Genomic DNA, 16,588 nt, shown 5'->3' on the forward strand with positions numbered 1-16,588 from the left:
CATGTCTTCTTGTTCCCTCAGGATGAGCTGTGTGGGACAGAAGTTAGTTCAGAATGATGCAATAGTTTCTGACTCCAGAGAACTCACTGGAGATCCCTTCATCCTTTGACTGAGCTGTGCCCACTTACTGCCAAGAGACACACATGGGGATTTTTGAACTGCTATCTCCTATCAGAAAGCTGCATGCATGTACTGCTATTACTTCTCAAATATGGAGAAATAGTTACAGGGCTTATCTCTGGCTGCATGGATTGTGGAGTCAGCTGGACATTGGTTACTCTCAGCTTTGTAAACATTAAGCTAGGTTAGCTGGGGATCTGTGTTCCTCTTGGGCACTCAAGCTAAATTGTCTGGTGTGGGCCCCATATGGATCCTTTATTATCATTTCCTATCTTGCTGTTCACCAAGGTATTGCTGAAGTGTGTGTGCATGTTGGTGTGTGGAGAGTGATTTGCATTTGAAGATCTATTCTGACTAAGGAATCAGCAGGAGGAAGGATTGGTGAGTGAATGAGTAGTATGTGAAATTGAAGAAGTCATCAACCTGACCTCTTTCTCTAGAAATGTGCTTTTCCTGTTGCCAGAAATGGTAATTTCTTACAAGAGAAATGTTTTCATTTATTTATTGATTGACCAGGAGATTCTGGATCCTTTCACCTGTGACTGTTATTATGGGCTCTGGAGCAGCATCGGGACAAAAGATAGTTCACAGTTGGGATTATTTCCCTTATCACAGGGAAATGCCTGCCTTTGTAATCTTCTTACTCCAGTTTGTAGGCATCAGGATGGAAGCAGACAAAAGCAGAGACTGTATCACTGGGAATGGAGGGTGGAAGTATAAAATGGACTTGCCAAAACTCAGTCACACAAATGCTGGTCAGGCCTGCCTGATGCTTCTCCTGTTGGCTGTACTCTGTCAGAGGGCTCTGTGGGAATGGGAATGTCCTGTATGCCTTTAAGGTGGGGTTCTGCAGCCTCTGGGAAAGCAAGTTGCCCACGCTGCAATCTCCTGGTTTAGCATGTCAGGGGAGAGACTGTGTTTCTTTGTGTCTGGCATGGCAGTGCCCTCCTTGTGATGGGTCCCCTAGGCTGCTGCTTTAATCAGCTTAGTAAAAAAGAATAATTTTAGCATGCTGCGGTGATTTTTCTCCCATCAAAGTTTGCTTTCATTACAGTCTTTGATAGCTGTGAGTTTGTCTTCCTCCCTAGAGGTGTGACAGAGTTCTAAGAGACACCTTACTGTCTGTTTTATGCTGTGTGAAACTTCTGTTTTGTTGGTGATGCACTAACCTGAGTTCAGAAAAACAGCCCCAATGTTTTTTATCGGCTTAAAACAGTAGGACACATGTTCTCTCACACACTCACATGCACATTCAAGTTAGCCCCTCTTGCCATCCAGACTGGAGATGAGTTGGCTGGTGCACAGAAACAGGTGAACAGTGTGTTCATCTATCCACAGACCCAGCTTCTAGCTGTCCTCATGGCTGAGATGTGAGCGAGATACACTGCTCTAGGGGCTCTGGCCTCCTCAGCTGAGCTGACCAAGTTCCAAAATGGCTTTAAGTAGAGCTCAAGAACAAGGGTCATCTGCACGTGTTTTAAGCTGGAACTATCTGTGGATTGCAGCCCTGTAGAAGGTGGCAGTGCATGACTGCACGTATTCATGAACTAGGTGCACTTCTGCTCTTAAATGGTTTTGGTCCGACCATTAGCCTGTTGTCAGTGGGCTTCTCAGGATCATAGAAATACACAGTCACACTTGGGAGCCAAGAAATAACACCAGGCAACCTACTGCTTGATATATCCAGAGAGGAGGAGGCTTCCTTCCATTTAACCTACCTTTGCATCTTTTTCTTTACTGCTTATTCAGTTCCTGGTTTGTAGTTCTCTGCTCCTTCTCATCTGCTGGTTCTAGGGGTTTTAAGCAGTCTTTATAATTGACAGTCTAAATTTTACTCCTCATAAAATCCCAGAGAGCACTGATTATGACTTGAGTTAAGCAAGTGACATATGAAATCTCACAGGCTTGCAGCCATGGGGGAATGATATGATGAATGTATTTCTTGTGAGCAGCAAAAGCTTTGGAGTGTTCTGCCAGCTCTGTTCTGGGCATCAAATGTAACTAGTAACTTGCAGCCACTAACAGCATTTTATCTGGGACATTTGCCCAAAACTTTGAAAGCTAATAATTTGTTTGGTGAAGTGGGTGTGAGGTGTGCTGAGAGGCATCTCTGCTCATTAATTACTTTTCTATCTCTGTCAGGACCAGGAAGTGTAAAGGCATCCACAGAGCTGAAAAAGATACTTCTTAGGAACTAAATGACAGTTTGTGGATAAAAAGCACATCACATAGATTTTATTGGAAACCGTTTCTTGACTGTGTTCCAGCACCACCGTTACATTTTCCCTTTCCTTTTTGCTTTTATCTAACCTCCTACTTAATCTCTGATCACTGACTATTTCATGCACTTAATCCAGAGTAGAGAAAAAGAACAGCTTGCTCAGATTTATTTCTTGTGTCTTCAGCATTAATAAGAGATATTCATGTTTGAAAACAATAAAATATCTTTTCGATTATGTTTCCTACATGGGAGTAAAATAAAATCAGATCAACCTTCTGATGTTCTCCCAACCAGATGACTGCTTCCATCTGAAAGACTGTGAGAAATATTCCTTTTTCTGTCTCTTCAGTTCCAGAAACCAAATGACTTCTCACCCCCTTTCCGCTTCGGGACGGTTCCCAATGGCAGCACGGAAAGGAACATCCGCAACAACTACCCTGAAATGCACAGCTACATGGTGAAGTTCAATCAGAGGGGCGTGGACGATGCTCTGTTCTCGCTGAAGACTGGGTGAGGCTTTCTTACATGCTTACTCACCACAGAAACCTGACTTTTTGCATGCTTGTCTGGAAAATTTAAGTTTTAGGGTTTGAAAAATGAGCCTCAATTGTCATTCCATGGTTAAAAGTATAGCCAGACCAAACACAGCACAGTAGCACAGGAGAGTGACTCCATGGTTCTTTTTGCCAGGTTTTTGTATTGATATCTGTATAAAAGTTTCTGGTTTTGCTGTGTTTATAAGAATTTAAAAGAAGAGAAAAAAGAGAATCTACTGTATCCCTGTGTACATAATCCATGTGTGTGTTGGTCCCCAAGACCTTGCTTCATCAAGATGTTTCATGCTGATGGGTTTTATGCATACAGAAGAAAAGCTCACAGGTCTCTGTGGACAAAGTTTTTTTCAGAGCATTTATATTGTCATCTGGAAATTCCTTTGTTTTCCCTCCTTCTGTGTATAAAAGATTATGTTAATCAGGAAGCTGTCAGACTAATCCCACCCCAGTGTATCACCAGCTAATACAGTATAATGGAAGGTAGGTTTGAAGCAAATAGTTTGGAAGTAGCCTACTCGCTGGAATATTTTAGTATCAAGGGCTAAACAATACATTATTTGAATAATATGGAAGTATAAAAATGTAAATGTTTCCTTGGGTAATTTTGGAGACATGGGAAAAATCATTAGCAAAAAGGATGCTTGAATACCTCATCCTATTTTAATAACAATGAATCTGCAGAGGACCTAACTCAAAATGACATTTTGCAAGCCTTTGTCCTTTGTAATTAAAGACCTGCTCTCAGAACTGACCATTTTGGTTGTCAGAACCCAGACACAGTGAATAAAAAACATTTTTGCTTACACTCATGTTGTACTCTTAGCAGAAAGTTCATTTCAAAGCACAAATTAAGATGTTTAGCCAATTTAATTACTAGATTGACTGAATATTCCTAAACCTGCTTGCCAGGTTCAGAGGCCCGCAGCCCATTGCAAATGGCTGTACCATAGTTGGATGTCATCCTGGGAAGGTACATTTGCCAGGATAGTCGTCATTCAGGAAATAAATATGCACTGTCCTGGAAATATATGGATGAGATAGAGGTCATCACTTGTGATAGATATCATCCTGGCTTCATATTCACCCTTGGACAGACTTCCTCACAGATAAGCACTTGAACTGAGATAATCACCATACTGTAAATATATGTGCAGGAGGTGTATTGTAAACATAGTATGTGAGAGAGAATGTGCAACTGGAAGATCTTAGGTCATTTATCAGAAAATGTTTATTTCAGATCTAGTGGGAGGATTTACTCATCAGCTGTCTTTGGGTTTGTGGAAGATGCAGCCTCCTGAGACTGTACCCCACATCCAAATCAATTTGTTGCAGTGTGAAAAGGCTCTCATCATGTCATTGTACTCTCTGCACAGTCCATAATGGGGATTTCTCTGTATTGAAACATAATTTTTGTTGTGATTTTCAGCTGAAAATTCTTCAACAAAGACCAATTCAACAGGGTAAATTATAAAGCTGCTCTCGTGGCCAGTTCACATTGGTGAAGATCTGGTAGTACTTTTCACAGTAACTGACTGTATTTGATTTGAAAAAAAAATCGTTTTTCTCAGCTAAGTCATGCCAGTATTTGAATTGGAGAAAATAGTTTCCTTACTTCAATCCCTACTTTGCTATCTAATATTGATATATTTTATAAGGCAGTTTAGATTCTTTTGAGATGAAAGGCAGCAGAGAAATATAAGATATTCTTAAGGATATAGATCCCCTTGACTTCCTCTTCATTCATCTTTATCTTGCAGTATGTGTGTATTCCAAATTTCCTTTAAGATCAGAAATGATGATTAGCACATAGTCAGAAAGAAATAGACAATCCTCATTTATAACCCAGATTCACCTGTAAAACAGCTTTAGGCTTAGATTTTAATCTAACTATGGTGAAAGTGAAGATGACACCTGAAGGATGGGATACCATCCAGAGGGATGGAAGTGGGCACATGAGGATTTAATGAGATTTAACAAGACCCAATGCAAGGTGCTGCACCTGGGTTGGGGCAACCCCTGGTATCAATACAAGCTGGGGCATGAAGGGATCAAGGGCAGCCTTGCCAAGAAGGATTTGGGAGTGCAGGTGGACAAGAGGCTGGACACAACCCAGCAATGTGCACTCGGCCCAGAAAGCCAATTGTATCCTGGGCTGCATCCAAAGGAGCGTGGGCAGCAGGATGAAGGAGGGGATTCTGCCCCTTTGCTCTGCACTGGTGAGACCCCCACCTGCAGTGCTGCATCCAGCTCTGGGGTCCCAGCACAGGAAGGACATGGACCTGCTGGAGCGAGTCCAGAGGAAGCCACCAAGATGATTAAAAGGATAGAGCAGATCTCCTTACAAGGAAAGGCTGAGAGAATTGGGATTGTTCAGAAGAGAAGACTTTAGGGTGACTTTCCTGAAGGGAACCTACAAGAGGGCTGGAGAGAAACTTTATTAATGCATGCAGTGACCGGACAAGGGGGAATGGTTTCAATCTGAAAGATTAGGTATTAGGAAAAAAAATCTTTTGCATGATGGTGGTTAGGCACTTTACTTGTGAGGCGATGAAGTTGTGGATGCCCCATCCCTAGGAGTGTTTGAGGCCAGGCTGGATAGGACTCTGAACAACCTCATCTAGTGGAAGGTGTTCCTGCCCATGTCATGGGAGTTGGTACTAAGGAGTCTTTAAGATCCTTTCCAACCCAAAGCTTTCTATGATTCTACATCACATATTGCAGACCATCTTAAAGAGGTTAATTTCTTCCTTAGCTCCTTACAACCACCTTTGATTTCATGCAGGTGTTATGTTTTCTGTACTATACCCTCTTGTTTCTTGCCTCTGTGCAGGAAGTTGGATGCTTTCATTTATGATGCAGCAGTGCTAAACTACATGGCTGGCAGAGATGAAGGCTGCAAGCTGGTGACAATTGGGAGTGGGAAAGTGTTTGCCTCCACTGGCTATGGCATTGCCATCCAGAAGGACTCAGGCTGGAAGCGCCAGGTTGATCTTGCAATTCTACAGCTTTTTGGAGATGGTAAGTGACAAGAAAGAGAAGTGCTGGAATTTTCCTTAGAAATACTGAGTTTTGCATGTAAGAAATGGAAGCTTCTAGCTCTGGTGCTTCAGATGTGAGTTGAGAACATGGAATTATTAATAGGGTTTTTTTAGAGGCAACACACCAAAAATGCGGGAATGTCACTTCTTTCTTGTTATTGATGCAGGGTAGCAGTATCATCAAAAGCCTTTAGTGCCAAAAGCACTAAAGTTTTCATAGAACAAGATCAGATGTGTGTTTGAAAAATATCTTATGTGAAAAATATCTTGTAAAAACAAGAACTCTGGTGTGAATTTTTCACTAGCTCTGAGGTTTTGCCATGACCAAACCCACTAATTGTACTGGACTGTCTGTGGTTATTCCATATTTATAAGTATTCTTTTTCTCCCCTGAAATCTGAAAATAACATATAGTACTATAAATATGGAAAGAACATGGCTTGGACATACTTCAGAAAATTGGCCACCTGACAGACAGATTGTTCTGTTTCTTAAAAAGCCTAGTATGTGTTATTTCAGAGAAGGACATAAGTACTCCACAAAGCTTCAAAGACTCTGTTATGACGCTACTTAAATGCATGGATTTTTTCCCCCTGCCTCTGGACCGGAGATTGAAAATGTGAAAAACAAACTCTTCTAAAAACATGAAACAATTTGTCATCCTGCAAAATTAGTTTATTCTGAATGTCCCAATATTCATGCATGCGTGTGAGTGTTTTTCTCTCTCTCATCCCTCATGAAAGCACCATAATGGTAGTAAGTGGTGTATGAAATTAGAGTACAGAACATTTGCTCATAGCTGATACAAATTAGTAAAATTTTTGATTGGTCAAAGCCCTTTTAAGTGTTGAATTTGGACAGAATTGAAGGGAAGAAAAACAAGTAAAAACACTCAAATGTTTTTTGGAACATTGCACCTGGTTTTAATGAGCTATGGATATGATGGAAACAAAAATTGATTGAAAACAATCAATATTTTGATTCCGAGTTGGAAACATACAATGTTTTCATCTAGAAGTGTTTAATTTTTGTCTACCACTATCAGTCACTAAGTTTTCCCTTCATTGACTTAATGAAAGTGGAAGTTTGTGAGGCCAGGTCTTCAGTCATGTGGTGGACAACTGTTTCAGGATCTCATTGTAGACATCCAGAAAGAATCATAGCTGTGTCCTGTGGTACAGCTTGTTATGGCTAATATCAGGCTTTGGAAAAATCCTGTTGACTTTCCTGTGACAAATGGCACAGAAGGCCAGTCAGGATATTTTATGGATGTTGGAGATGTGGAAAAAGAATGTGGAGACTGGAAATTGTGTTAGATCAGCTTCTTGCTTTCAGTCTGCCCCAGTTTGAGCTTTTCAGTCATTGCAGGATTATCTAACCTGTTTCTTTCCTCCTGTCATTCTAGGGGAGATGGAGGAGCTGGAAGCTCTCTGGCTCACTGGCATTTGTCACAATGAGAAGAATGAGGTTATGAGCAGCCAGCTGGATATAGATAACATGGCAGGTGTCTTCTACATGTTGGGAGCAGCCATGGCCCTCAGTCTCATCACCTTCATCTGTGAGCATCTCTTCTACTGGCAATTCCGCCACTGCTTCATGGGTGTCTGCTCTGGCAAGCCTGGTGTGGTCTTCTCCATCAGCAGGGTGAGTGCCATTAACTGCCAGGGACAAACAAAGGCTTTATTTACACAGTCCTAGGTACTGGAGATGGGAATATCCACCAAGACTGTCTAATACACCGGTGGCAGTCTGCACAGTGTCATCTTTGCACTGTTAACATTGCAAAGACGTGTTAGCTTTTTTCTGTGACACCTCTGGTCTCTGCTGGATTATGGTAGAGGAAATGGAAATTTCACATGGAGATGAAAACAAAGGAAAAGAGAAGTTAACTGTTACTGTTTGCTCCTCCAAAGTGAGTTGTGAGTTGTAATCAAGTAATGATGGATGGCATGATTAGAAATTCAGGAGTTTTACATTGTCCTCTAAATTACAGCTTTTCAGCTGACCTTTTGTTAACTAGAAGTGTGCCTTCATTGACAGTCAGAAGTCCTTAACCGAAAACCATGCCCTGAACTATGCAGAAATCTTTTTACAGAGGATGACCACATAAACTTAGCAATTGCTTTATGCAAATCTGCCTTAGGGTACAACATTTACATTTAAAACAGATTCTAGCCATTTCTGAGTCATCTTCTACTATTAGTGTTGCTAGCAGCATCCCATTTGAAGCTTTATTTTCCTTCTTTCAAGGCACTGGTCCATTCTCCTGATCTATTCTGAAGTGGGGTCAAACCTTGGCATTTTTTAGCTCAGCATCTGATGTAGCAGAAGTTACTTTGATTGTACAAGGAGTATATAATTGCTGCATAACATATTGAAGAGAAATGACAAAGCCTTTAGAATGCAAGGGCACAGCTTCTCTTCTATATTGTTAGTTTCTAATGTGGTTTAGTCTGGAGATGAGGTGGGGCATTGTGTTTGGTGACCCTAAGCTAAGAATAGATTATTTCATTCTGTGGTTATCTGTTAGACCTAGGCCAGGTTGGTGAAAGGTCTGAAAAGTGTTCATCATCTGCTAGCTGCTGAGAAACCATGATGTGATGGTGTCTATTTCACAATTGACATTAATCATCAGGCACCATTTGGAAGGTCAGGGAATAAAGGAGCCCTTTTTGTTCTGTTCCTAGGGATAGCCCTTGCAAAAAGTCATGGGTGAAATGAGCTTGTGGAGAATGTGGAGAAATTGGGCCTTTCTGTTGTCTGACTTGAGGTTGAATAGAGGACTTCTGCTTTCAATGGTTTAGAGCCCTGTTATCACTGTTAAATTTAACAAAATGCAATTAAGAATTCTATTGTACCTCAGTCAACCACATGCAAAATACCTAAATACCTATTCTAGAGTTCTGCTCTTTGTTTCCTTTTCTAATCTGTACTGGTGATAAAGGTAGCTAAGTTTATGACAAATGAAGCTGTTCCCTTTTAAGATAGCTCCTGTCTCATTGATTCACTGATGCCCAGCTGATTTTCAGGGCCCAAAACAGACTTTGATCCTCTCATCCCCACAGAATCATTTGTCTCGATTATTTTATTCCCAAGGATATTATTGTCTCCATTTGCAATTCTGTGTTATACCTACTAGATTTGACTAACTCTTACAGATGCAAGCAGGCATTTCTGCATCCTGGAGATACAACTTGAAACAAAGCAGAGGAAGAGGAATGGAGGGAAAAGAAAAATGTGAGGGTCAAGAAAGAGGGTCAAAACAGCAAGGGTTGGTAGAGCAGATCTGATTTCATTTGGTTTGATTGTGCTTCATGATGGAAAGCTGATAGGCCCTACTATCCTACAGGAACAGACTCTTGATGCACAGGGTGCTTCCCAGTTTTGGTCCCCCTCTGTGTATTCTTTGCAGGACCGCTCACCTCCTTTCTTTCTCTCATTTCAGGGTATCTACAGCTGCATCCATGGCGTGGCCATTGAAGAACGCCAGTCAGCAATGAACTCCCCCACAGCAACTATGAACAACACCCATTCCAACATCCTCCGCCTGCTTCGGACAGCCAAGAACATGGCCAACCTGTCAGGGGTCAATGGCTCACCACAGAGTGCCCTGGACTTTATCCGCCGCGAGTCATCTGTCTACGACATCTCTGAGCACCGCCGCAGCTTCACCCACTCGGACTGCAAATCCTACAACAACCCCCCCTGCGAGGAGAACCTCTTTAGTGACTACATTAGTGAGGTGGAAAGGACCTTTGGCAATCTCCAGCTGAAGGACAGCAATGTGTATCAGGACCACTACCACCACCACCACCGCCCCCATAGCATTGGCAGCACCAGCTCCATCGACGGGCTCTATGACTGTGACAACCCGCCCTTCAACGCCCAGTCGCGCTCCATTGGGAAGAAGCCCCTGGACCTGGGCTTACCCCCTGCCAAGCACAGCCAGCTGGGTGACCTTTATGGCAAGTTCTCCTTCAAGAGTGACCGCTACGGGGGCAGTGGGACCCACGACGACCTGATCCGCTCAGACGTCTCTGACATTTCCACTCACACGGTCACCTATGGCAACATTGAGGGCAATGCAGCCAAGAGGCGGAAGCAGCAGTACAAGGACAGCCTGAAGAAGCGCCCAGCCTCCGCCAAGTCCCGGAGGGAATTTGATGAGATAGAGCTGGCCTACCGCCGGCGCCCACCCCGCTCACCTGACCACAAGCGCTACTTCAGGGACAAGGAAGGGCTACGGGACTTCTACCTTGACCAGTTTCGGACCAAGGAGAACTCACCACACTGGGAACATGTGGACCTGACGGATATCTACAAAGAACGGGGAGATGACTTTAAACGTGACTCGGGAGGAGGAGGGGGTGGATCCTGCACTAACAGGGCCCATCACAAGCACGGCTCGGGCGAGTTTGGTGGAAGCAATGAGCACAAGCATAGCGTTGTGAGCGGGGTCCCAGCGCCATGGGAGAAGAACCTGACCAATCTAGACTGGGAAGACCGGAGTGGGGCTAATTTCTGCCGCAGTTGCCCTTCTAAGCTGCACAACTACACGCCATCAACGGTGGGGCAGAACTCCACCCGCCAGGCCTGCATCCGCTGTGAGGCTTGCAAGAAAGCGGGCAACCTGTACGACATCAGTGAGGACAACTCCCTCCAAGAGCTGGACCAGCCGCCTGCCCCTGTGCCCGTGGCCACCAGTGCCACCTCCTCCTCCAAATATCCTCAGAGCCCTTCCAATTCTGCCTCTAAGGTGCAGAAGAAGAACCGCAACAAACTCCGCCGGCAGCACTCCTACGACACCTTTGTGGACCTGCAGAAGGATGACTCGGCCCTGGCCCCCCGCAGCGTCAGCCTCAAGGACAAGGGCCGCTTTTTGGAGGGGAGCCCCTACGCCCACATGTTTGAGATGCCAGCCAGTGAGACCACCTTTGCCAACAACAAGTCCTCAGTGCCCGCCACCAGCTACCACCACCACAACAACCCCGGCAGCAGTGGGGGCTACATGCTCAGCAAGTCGCTCTACCCCGACCGGGTCACCCAAAACCCTTTCATCCCCACTTTTGGGGATGACCAATGCTTGCTCCACGGCAGCAAATCTTATTTCTTCAGGCAGCCTGTGGTGGCAGGAGGGCCCAAAGCCAGGCCAGACTTCCGAGCCATTGTCACCACCAACAAGCCGGTGGTCTCAGCCCTTCATGGGGCTGTGCCAGCCCGTTTCCAGAAGGACATCTGTATAGGGAACCAGTCCAACCCCTGTGTGCCTAACAACAAAAACCCCAGGGCTTTCAATGGCTCCAGCAACGGGCATGTTTATGAGAAACTCTCCAGTATTGAGTCTGACGTTTGAGTGAGAGGGGAAGAGTGCGGGGAGGGACTGGGGATGTATGTGGAACATGGGAGGGTGGGGTGGGATCAATCCCATCAGCTACTCTCCTGAGTCGTCCTTAGTTTGTGGGATACTGGAGTTGTGAGTAGTGCAGCACTGGTGACAAGTGCCACCTCTTTGGTTTCCCCTCCTCCTCCTCCTTTCCCAAGCCTCCCATTTTATCTCTTTTTCCATGTTCTCGCTCCTCCCATTCTCCTCCATTCCTGGCCATTGCACTTTACAGTGATGTCGGAGTTGGATATCCTTGCTCATGGTTTCAGGAAGCAGAGAAAAAGGCAGGGAAGGGGTGGGCTGAGGAGAAGCAGCAGTGACTTTAGTGTTCACTTCTGCTGGCTCTCAGCAGGGAAAGGCATGTGCGCACACATCTACGTGTGTGTGTGTGACAGGAGGAGGCAGCAGCAGCAGTGTAATGGACATGCAGGAAAATATGCTTGCTCAGGCAACTGTTCCTAAAACTGCCTAGAAGAGAGTAGTGTTTGATGTGGAGAAAGTGAAGGGAGAATAACAACACTAACTTGATGATGCACTTACATGTTAGGTATATTGAGGTTCTTGTTACATTATTTTGTGAAGACTATGGGGGTTTAGGGCTGAAATATATATATATATATATATTTACGTATATGCTGAGAAATTTTACGCTAAAATTTTGAATTGTCTGCTGGGGGGTGTGGAGGGAGGGAGGGAAGATTTGTCTGCAGGTCAGGCTAGTGGTTTCACTATGGCTATTACAGCCATTGAATCTATGGCAGACCAGTGGGAGAGAGAGAAAAGAAGTGGAGTGTGAGTTTGAGCCTCCCTGACTCCAGGGTTGGTTTCCCAAACTTAGACAAAAGATGCTGGTTTGCACAGAAATAAGAAGGATTTGAGGAAAGAGGAACAGGGTTGGTGCGTTAGCTGTGAGCTGCTCACTAGTTCTGACATTCTTCAAGGGTGGGAGCAGTATGTAGTATGGGTTTGCCTATCTGCGAGTATATACGATAACTTTATACTTGAAATGTCTGTGAAGAAAGCAAAATAAACCCAATATCCTATGAGGTGTCTGGAGAACAAACACAGTAGAACAGAGCTTAAGAGGAGGGAAAGGCGGGGAGTTTTTTCACTGTCACTTCAGGGGACACCACACCCATTTTGGCATGTCCTTTCAGCAAGGACGGGAGAGAAAGAAGGAGCTTAATCCTTCTGCTCTCTCTACACTTGGCCAGCAGGTTGGAAGAAAAAGAGCAGGGTGCCCTCTGCCAATGGTGGAAAGGAAAAAAGAAATGCCATAGAAGGGTGCATGTGGTGGTGGTGGTGGTGCTGTTGGACTGTTTCAATGCCTCCTTGCACATGTGAAAATGGGAGGAGGGTGTATGCACCCGTGGGAAATACATGTGTATATTTACTATTGAATGTACAGAGGAAGTACACAGCTTGTCTTCCTGGGAAGGGGTGTGCTTGAATAAATGCCAGAGAGCACAGAAACTTGTGCTGAAGACTGAAGATGTACTAAGCTGAGATGTGCGTGTACGTGTGTGTGTGTGCCTCTGTGTGAAAGTGAGAGATACTAGCACAGGTGTAAAGCTGGAATAGCCTAGGGTTTCCCATCCCTGCAGTTGTAGTGACAGCTTTCCTGGTGCACTTAGTATCAATAAGAGTGTTTTTTCTTTTCATTGTATCATTTTAGATGCAAGCTAAACTAAAGGAAAAGGAGCAATGGTAGGAGTGAGAAGCTGAACACACCTTTCATATGTCATCTGTCTCCTCAGGTGGGGGTGTGGACCGACCTCTCCCATCCTGAGAGATATGGCAAAGTCTCTATGGCTTATCCTGGGTCTGTCCCAGTGTCTCAATCACCATGGCTCACCAGGTGAAGGGTTGAGAGAGTCCTGTGCTGAGGGCATGGGGACACTGCTGAGGATTGACTCTGAAGGGAGATGGCAGCCCTGTCTTTATGAGCCACATTTCTTGAGCTGAAAGCCACCTCTCTTACATTCCTCACCACACCATGGTTGATTTTATCTTATCGTTCTCTTTTTAAGCCAACAGAAGGCCTTTTATTTGTTTACCTATTTATTTTATTTATTTTTTAAGCTGAGGTGGGGGGAGGGTGGGATTTACCTGTAAAGTCAAAGTGTGTGAGGAGAGGGTGGGCAGGATTGGTGAGGGGAATATTTTCTTATATTTCACAGAGGAAATTAAGGAGAAAAGAGGGGAAGAGTCTTTGTGATGCCACTCCCTAGTCTTTGGGATAAGGGCACTTCTTATTCTTTCCCTCTTCTCTCATTACAAGGACAAAAAGGAAAAGAGTAAAAAAAGAAACCAAACAAATTAACAGAGCGATCTGCAATCCAGAACACACGGCAGCTTGTCAGACACCTCTGATGGCGGCCACCAAGAAGGCGTTCCTTTCTTTTGTAAATATTTCTTTTTTATTGCGTTTTTGTATAAATTGGTGTTTCTCTTCTCGTGAATATTCAGGTCGTGGGGTGGGAGGGAGGGGAAGTTTGTTTCCGTTCTGTTTGTTTTCTATGACTTTTCAGGCTGCATTTTTGGAAGCGGTTTACGCAGGTCGAGGCCGTATGAATGAGGAAAAAAAAAAAGAGAGAGAGAGAGAGAGAAACCCATGTGTGTTGTGTTCCCCTGAGGCCCCTTGTATTGCCCTGTCACCTTTATCTTCATGAATGGAAGACGCCGGAACGTCACTTCAAGCCTTGCCAGCAGGGTTTCATGTTTTGATGGGAGCACCCCCAATTCCTTTTTGCATATAAACTCTCTGTACCAGCATCTCTCTGTGGAATTTGAGCCTCAAGGCACTACACTGTCTTGATAGTGGTGGGGTGAACCATCAAGTTGGCCACTCAGGTTGGACCATCATTTTGACATTAAGAGACTTCTCCAATGCTACTTTGGTTTAGAAATCTTGGACCTGGGAAAGCTCGTGATAATTTCTGGTATTTCCTAAGGGCTTGGGGTTGGGAAGCTTGACAGCTGACGAGGGCAGCTAATCTCTTTGGTGGTTATCTCGGTACTTTTCTGTCCCTCCCCACCTGGAACGAGGAAACCTGGAGGGTGGCTCTGCAGGGAAATTAAGCTGAAAACAAACCAAAAAGAAGTTAATGGAACTTTTTTCAAATCTCTTCTTAAAGGTTCTGATTTTTGTGTTCCGGGTTGAAAGTTGGTTCGTATTTTCTCTGAACTGGTCTGTCCCTTGTTCCACTGATCGGCAAATGATACTTTGCCAAAATCATTATCTAGTATTCTTACTGTTGTAGCACTGTTAACACTCCGAGTGCTCTGCAAATATTAACTGTGCCACAAACCACTCAAATGAATGCTCTAGGGCAACCAGAAAAGAAGAACTGGAAATTCTGGACTGAACCACTGGTCTAACTACAGGAGTCTGGTATTTTGCCTTCTCCCATAATATATTAGGCCACGTGTCCATCAGGTTAATCCTTTCTCCTATAAGTGATCTTTTCTGGTTGCTTTGTTTATTTTAGTTCTGACAGGTCAACAAGTTTTTGGGACAGAGATGAAGGGGAAGGGGTGGGAGGGGGGAGGGTATAATTCATAATCAAGAAAATAAATCAATGATGTTATTAAACTCTGATTATATATTTAGAATTTTAGATTTGGTGTATTTTCATTGTAAGTATTCAAGTGAATCAAACAGGTAATATTAGCAGCAGGTGTTGTCTATACTAGAAAACCACCCATGTGCTATTTATTACCTGTCCAGAAAAGAATGGGATTTCATACCAGAGCCTGACAAAACTCCACATCCCCTGCCTTACCATTTCTCTCTCTCTGCTGTAGAAACACCAGTATTTTCTGGGGCAGTGGCTGGGAACATTTCCTCTCTCTGAAGTTTTCTGCACACAAGAATACTGAGCAAAAACCATTGTGTCCTCTACAGTTGGTGACCTCTACTGATTATTTGCAGATAGCCTCCCAGGAAAGATTAGGCACCTTGGGCAGTGTTTCTGACATTTACCTCCTCACTTCTAGCCAGAGGCATGGCTCTCTGAGAGGTATTTTCATGAGCCATGTTCTTCGGAAGTGGCGCTGGAGTGTATGTACTCAGCTGAAGGAGGATGTCTATGAAGGAGATGGAGGAAATATGCAAAAAATATCAGAAATGTGCCATACACAGTAGAAAGCAACTGGCAGGTAGAACTTGCAGCCATGGATCTCCACATCATAAACCTTGTTGGAGTATTCACACCAGCTTTTTACTGTAGTGCAACAAAACACGGGCTGGTGTACTAGTTCTCTGTCTCCCATCATGCCTCCAGTGAAGGCAGTATCAGAGCTTGCAATGTCACATCCTAAGCAGGCAAGAAAAGCTGCAGTCAGAACTTGTTGTCAGTTGAGACAATGAAGCACACCGTCCCCACCTCAACAACAGCAACAAAAAATCCCATTCTCTCTGAAATCCAGCATGCATTGTCAGAATTCTCCAGGTGAGAACCCCAGTGGGTTCAAAATGCTCAGCAATATCAAAGTATGAACTTTGCCTGTAGGGAACTGGTATTTCAATTTCCAGCATACTGGGGGAGGAAGCTTCTTTTGTGTCTTTGCAAAGGATTCGATGGAGGGGTTAAAAGTTGCCAGGATGGGCCTCTTCTTCAGCAATGTCTGCTGATGTTGAGCTCCTCACTCTGAGAAGACACTAGCATCCATCTTGAATAGTGCCCCTTCGTACATTCAGATCAGGCTGTTGCTCACAGCAAAATTGCCAGCAAAAGAGAGAGGGGGAGATAAAGAATGAATATGATGGTGGTGACAGGTTGGAGTGATCAGAGACACCTCAGGGATCTTCATAGACAAGTCTTTGCTTTAGAGCTTTCTATCAAATATGGCATATCCTCCCACCTCCATTGCTTATCAACAGATGGAAGCAAGCCTGGGAACACAGCCAGTGATCAGACTTAGGCCTTTCACACATCCTCCACACCAGTCAAGCAACCTTTGATGAGCCCTTCTCTTGGAGAAGGGTGGGAGGTTGCACTTCCCCACACATTTTTGGTTGCCAAAAAGAAAGAGAAAATTGAAGCAGATAAAGATCAGGAGTGTTGATGAAAGGACTTTGTGCTGACCCTCTGTGCCCTTGCTCTATGGTATTACACTTCACCCTTTCTTCTCTTTCCAAGCTGGCAAAGGCTAGGGGCCAGTTATGCTTCCTTTCTGTGGCACATGCCTGGTCACCACAGGAGTCCTTGGGAGCTGTGTGTGAGGAAGGAAACTAATTGCTGGCAACAAATGGGGACAGACTCCAAGC

The 16,588-nt window shown here is 44.3% G+C and overlaps 1 protein-coding gene across 2 annotated transcripts in view; it reads left to right on the plus strand.

The window, feature by feature from the left end:
* The window catches only part of GRIN2B (glutamate ionotropic receptor NMDA type subunit 2B), a 205,629-nt gene extending 194,339 nt beyond the window's left edge, over nucleotides 1-11,290 (plus strand). Inside the window, exons 11-14 of one of the 2 annotated variants that reach the window (XM_031057703.1) lie at nucleotides 2,691-2,851; nucleotides 5,726-5,913; nucleotides 7,339-7,577; nucleotides 9,379-11,286. In XM_031057703.1, the coding sequence (XP_030913563.1) occupies nucleotides 2,691-2,851; nucleotides 5,726-5,913; nucleotides 7,339-7,577; nucleotides 9,379-11,286 (2,496 nt within the window). Of the gene's footprint in view, nucleotides 1-2,690; nucleotides 2,852-5,725; nucleotides 5,914-7,338; nucleotides 7,578-9,378 lie in introns of both variants that reach the window. The other variant, XM_005421891.2, reaches the window with a different exon arrangement.
* Nucleotides 11,291-16,588: the final 5,298 nt, after the last annotated feature.

The sequence above is a fragment of the Geospiza fortis genome, unplaced genomic scaffold, assembly GCF_000277835.1.
Source record: "Geospiza fortis unplaced genomic scaffold, GeoFor_1.0 scaffold173, whole genome shotgun sequence".
In the NCBI taxonomy this organism is placed as follows: domain Eukaryota; kingdom Metazoa; phylum Chordata; class Aves; order Passeriformes; family Thraupidae; genus Geospiza; species Geospiza fortis.